General features: G+C 30.8%; 1 protein-coding gene across 1 annotated transcript in view; it reads right to left on the bottom strand.

Moving 5' to 3' along the window:
- LOC108904662 overlaps positions 1-4,455 on the bottom strand; it is a 54,833-nt gene extending 50,378 nt beyond the window's left edge. Inside the window, exon 1 of the mRNA XM_018707297.1 lies at positions 4,256-4,455. Within this exon, the coding sequence (XP_018562813.1) occupies positions 4,256-4,455 (200 nt within the window). The remainder of the gene's footprint in view (positions 1-4,255) is intronic.
- Positions 4,456-6,145: the final 1,690 nt, after the last annotated feature.

Genomic DNA, 6,145 nt, shown 5'->3' with positions numbered 1-6,145 from the left:
TAATAATAATGTTTATTTACCTATGCTACATCCTTTCTAACAATATACAATAATCAATTTTAGAATCTAATCTTAATAGTAAGAATAAGCATAAAAAAAGTAATAAAACATATACTCGATAAGTAATGACTTGTTTCGAGAACAATAATGCAGTACAATATTTTAATACAATATTAACATACAATATATATATCATCGTGTGTGGTACACTCAGTTAATAAACTTAAGAAAAATTTAGACATATATTGACATAATTATTTCGTACATACACTGACATACATAACCATATACCTACATATATATACACATATACATATACACATATATATACACACATACATACATACATACATACATACACGCATATACACACATACACACATAAAATATCCTCATTTATTTATTGCTGGTTTCTATAAAGCTGTGAATTAGTTGTCTGGGGGTTTCTAATATATAATTTTTAATTTTCTTTTTATAGTATGATTTGATGACTTAGTAATTTTCAAGATATCAGGTAATTAATAATTAATATAATTTTATAGCCAAATAAGCATATGATCTTTGACCAATATTTTTTGCCATAAAGGGCGGTTTGTATAAATTTTTCCCTCGAGTATTATAAAAGGATTTATTCTCGCCATATTGCTTACCAGCTAAATGGAATTTTAAAGCGCATTTATAATAGAATAGCTGTCTAATGTCAAACAATTTTGATTCGCTATACAACTGATCACTGGGATAAGTGGGATTTTTATTCAACATTAGTTTGAGAAATCGTTTTTGTATGATTTCCAGAGGCTTTATATAGCTTTTTACAGCAGCGCCCCATGTTAAGACCCCATAATTTATATGGCTTTCCACCAATGCATGGTAAACAATATTTAACTGAGTTTTGTCTAATATCTTACATATATATCTAAATTTGTATAGGAGTGTCTGTAACTTTTTTATTACATAGTTTTTATGTACATCACAACGTAAATGGCAATCAATAAATACTCCTAAATATTTTACTTTTGTTTTTGGAAGAATACTGTAAGGTTTTCCTTGAATTTGTAAATCTATGGAGTCAAAATTTGGAAGGTTTGATTTGTTACAACTAAAAGGTAAGTATGTTGTTTTTTCTAAGTTAAGGGTTAATAATTTATAGTCAAACCAATTTTTAAGGTAAAGCAAATCCGTTTGCACTAACTGTTTTAATTCAATCCATGATTCAGCTTTATGAAATATTGCTGTGTCATCAGCAAATCCAATAATGTCTCCTCTTATTGGCAATGAAAACAAATCATTTATGTATATTGAGAATGGAATAGGTCCTAATACTGTGCCTTGGGGTACACCATATTCTATGATTAGTTTGTCACTGTAGACATTCCCTACTCTTACACTTTGATGTCTGTTTGATAAATAATTTTGAAAAAGTTGTAAACATATTCCACGTACACCAATATTTTCCAGTGACTGTAACAGTAGCGAATGGCTGACAGTGTCAAATGCTTTTGATAAATCTATAAAAGTACTTAAACAAGGTGTACTTTTATCTAATGCCGAGGACACATTATTTATTAAGTCTATCATAGCATCTTCAGTTGATATATTTTGTCTAAAACCGTATTGTTTACTTATTTTTATTAAGGAAAGAGACTAATCTAACTTTTAATAATTTTTCGAATATTTTCGTAAAATTAGTTATTAATGAAACTGGTCTATAATTACTAGCCGTCGTGACATCCCCTTTTTTAAATATAGGAACAATCAAAGAATCTTTGAAAGCTGATGGCCAAGATCCTGTCTGTATACATTTGTTAAAGATAAATACAAGTGGCTCCAGTAAATAACAGGCAATAGGTTTTAGCATTTCAGCTCTAATGTGATCCAACCCCGGTGATTTATTGTCTTTTAATTGACATATAATATCATTCACCTCATATGCATCGGTAGGTAACAAAACTAATGATTTTTCTATTGTTACGTTCCTATATTTAATATCATTTTTTTGTTGTATTTTTTGTGCTAAATACTTTCCTGTGTTTGCAAAAGTTGTATTAAATTCATTACAAATTTCTTTTAACTCAGTTATAATATCACCATCAACATTTTTTAGAGACGATATTTTATTAAATTTAAGATTTGATTTTGTTAAGTCTTGAATTACATTCCACAACCTCTTTGTATTGTTTTTGTTTTTATTAATTATATTTTGAAAATAATTTTGTTTTGACTTTTTTATCAGGTTTGTTAACTTATTTTTATAATCAATGTACTCTTTTTTTAAATTAGCATTATTTGGATTGCTTTTTAATTTTTTGAACATGTCGTTTTTTGTATTAATCGATTTTAGTAGTGCATTTGTTATCCACTGTGACTTTTTATGCAGTTTTCTTTTTATTTTTTTTTTAAATTAGTACAATCTTGTACTGCTTGTTTAATAATATTTACAAATGTACTTGTTGCAGACTCTACGTTCCTAGCAGTAAATACAGGATCCCAACACATATTAGTTAATTTCGTACATAATTTATTATTATCTATTGTGGTACTGTAATGAGATGTATCATTTTTCATTTTTTTATTATTAAACATAATTTGCAACATTACTGTATAGTGATCAGTTATATTAGTTTCTACAATAATAGGTAACATTTGTTCTAAATAGTAAATATTTTTAGGTTTAATAAAAATGTGATCAATACACGATTTTTGATTTCCTAGTACCCTTGTAGGTCTGTTTATTGTGGATATAAAACTAAATTCATTCAATATGTTGGTATACTCTACAGCACACTCACTATTTTCAATTATATCAACGTTTATGTCACCTATTATTATATAGTGTTTATTAGATATTATATTCATTGTATGAAGATAGCTTTGAAGATTGTGATTAAATTCAAAGGGATCTGTTGATTGTGACCTATAAACTGCTATAATGTGTATAATGTTGTCTATATTGAAGTCAATCGTAACATTCAAAATTTTTATATTGCCAATATTAATAACTTCATACTTAAATTTAAAATTGGATTTTATGTACGCTACTACTCCATCATTTTGATTTATCTCCCCCCTATTGTATATCATATTATATCCGTTGATGTTGAATATTTCCGGAGAATCTAATTTCCACGTTTCTGTAAGTATTATACAATCAACATCAATCTCTATATTATGTAATAAAATTTTAAGTTCATCCAAATTTTTATTTAAACTGCGAATGTTATTATTTAGAACAGTGAAACTTTTTTCTGTATTATTTACACTTAAGACTGCATTTGCTTCCGTATGGTTTTGCAAAGTGTACGTTTCTACAGCATTTAATTTAAAATCTCGGATATATTGATCCATATTGACAACCAACTTATGTACCACTTCTTATATGCCAAAATAAATATTTCAATTTAATAATGAATTTAGAATCTAAAACATACTTATACTACTAATACTAAAACAACACAGTTAATTAATGTTTTGCAGTTTTCGAACGTGTTGTTACAGTTTTTTCTTGGGATTTTTCCTTTCTTTCAACAATTTTACCTGAAATTTACCAGAATTTAGTTCACATAAAATATTATTTTCTTCCCAACTTGGTGTAGCTGGTGCACTATTTGACACATAAAAATTGGTTTCTATGTCTTTCACGGATTCTAGATCATTTATTGTATGCGCTATATTATTCACGTACAACTTGTTACCTTTAATGTAGCAATTTTTCTTATTTTGTTTATTCACTTGTAGGTGCCGTTTTAGGATTTTGTTTTCTTGACGCTGTTTAATAGTCTGGTCATGTGCAATGAATACATTCGTTCCTTTTAATTTATTTTTATTCCTTATTATTTGATCTTTTTTCAAATATGATATAAATTCAATTTTTATAGGGCAATTTTTTGTTTTCCCAAGTCTATAAAAGTTGTTTAAATCAGATTCCTCAATCGTTACATCCACAAGTCTTTTCAATTCTTGACAGATTAATTTTGAAGTTATTTCTGCATCCAATTGAAGACCAAAAACAACAACAAATGGGCCCATTCCCCACCATCCGCTACTACCATACAAACCCCCCAATAACCGACTCATATCCAACAACCATGACAAGTAGTAAGGGCAGAAAAATGACTTTTTACATATCCCTAGAGCCAGACAAGCAATATTCACTTGTTTTGGGTTGTACTATTACCCATATCCAACTATTATGACAAGAAGTGGTGTCACAAAAATGACTCTTTAAACAGCCCTAGACCAGACAAGAAATATTCACTTGATTTTGGGCCAATATTTCCCTGTCCGAGCTTCAGTTTTACCAGCTATAGCTTCTATTAGAGTTTGAGCTTCCATGTCTGAGTTTCCCTGTCCAAGCTTCAGCTTGGTTTTACCTGATTGAACTTCAGTTTCAGTTCGCTGTCGATGCTTAGGCCTGATTTTGACAGCTTGAGCTTCTGTTTGAGATACAGATTTCATGTTTGAGCCTCAGTTAGAGTTCCCCCATGCGAGGTTCAGATTTAGTTTGCCTTTCAGAGGTTCAGTTTTCCTGGCCATGGTTAAAATACACTCTACCAGTCGGTTATTCAGGTTGAGCTTGCCTGTCCGGGCCCTAGTTTGTATTTATCTGAGCTTCAGTTTGAGTTTTCTGGCACTCCTGTCTGTCACAAGAGTTGGACGTAATTAGAATTGTGGGGATGGGTATGGGAAAATGGGCGTAGGCCCGTTTGGTTCAAAATCAACGGAATATTGTTTGTATGGCCCTAGGGATATGGAAAACGACATTTTTCTGCCATTACTAGGACCTGTCATAGTAGTTGAATGTAGGTCGGTTATTGGGGGGTATGTAGGACAGTGGGTGATGGGGGGTGGGTCCGTTTGAGTTAAAATTGATTGCATTTTGTTTGTCTCGCCTCCAGCCATAAAAATCATGAATTTTTTAAGTTTTCTAATTGGGCCGAAAACCGCGCTTAATGATCCTTCAAAATAGGGAATATTTATTTAGTAGCGGCTGTGTAAAATATATCATTATATAAATTACAACGGATCTGATTTATGGGATCAGTTTACGCTTCGTCGTTAAATTACGGTTACTAATTGATCCGCATTGCACGTAACAGAACATCTGCCCCGTTCACATGGGGGCGATATCACGTTTTATTGCCACGTTGCCGCGCCACGTTTTTGTCCCGGTCCCGTATTTCCGAACACTACCGTTTCGTTAATGTTTAACTTAATTAATTATGTAATTTCGTCCGGGCTTGTTCGGCTCGCTTTTGTCGAAACTTTGGAACCTATATGCGCAGGAGGAGCTTCTGTACACAAGTTCAGCAACACGTAATCTATTAGAGGTAAAGGGGACGATATTTGTGACGCTCCAGGACTTTCAAAGGAAATTTGTCCATTGGTTGGGGAATTAGATCAAGTTACTGTCTGAAGTTATTTAAATAATTAGTTAAATAAACACTTGTGCAAGTGGATCAGTCAAGGGTTTGAAAATAGTTTTGTCTAACCAAAAAAAAAAATCTCACACAGAAAAAGCAGAAAAAGCACTGAAAAACATTATTTTTGCGCGTTTTTGATAATAAACTCCGTAAAAAATAACCCTTGACTGATCCATTTGGCGTAAGTGTTTATTTCATTAATTTTAAATTTTTTTCACAGATGGCAAAATATCCAAAAAATAAAGAAAAAATAGATCAAGTTACCCTTACTAGTCACGAATGCCTGAAAGGGGTTTAACAATTACAAGATATCTTATTTTCTTAATAAAAAAAACCTTCTTTTCGTTTTTTAATATTATCTTGCTTATTGTTAGAGATGGATACAACAAACCCTATATGACTATGCTCGACAAAAATATATAGGATGTTCCATTTAAATTAAGTTAGCATCCGCGGCCATTTTGTTTAGACTTCATTTGTTTTTTACTATCATTTTCGGAAACTTCATAAAAAATCGTGCAACTTTTGTATTTTACATTTTTTTGTAACTCTTAAAACAAAAAAGTTAAAGGGGTGTCAAAACATAGTGAATCACCCTGTACATGTAACGTTATCTATGTGACAATGGTGACGTCATCTCTTTTTAAATAGAAATGTGGAGCATGCGATAGCTCTTTTGAAAAAAAATTAATTTAATTATTTTAACTACCCAAAAGTAAGTGAGA

This window comes from Anoplophora glabripennis, unplaced genomic scaffold (assembly GCF_000390285.2).
Source record: "Anoplophora glabripennis isolate ALB-LARVAE unplaced genomic scaffold, Agla_2.0 scaffold186, whole genome shotgun sequence".
In the NCBI taxonomy this organism is placed as follows: domain Eukaryota; kingdom Metazoa; phylum Arthropoda; class Insecta; order Coleoptera; family Cerambycidae; genus Anoplophora; species Anoplophora glabripennis.
This window is presented reverse-complemented; position numbering and strand designations above follow the sequence as displayed.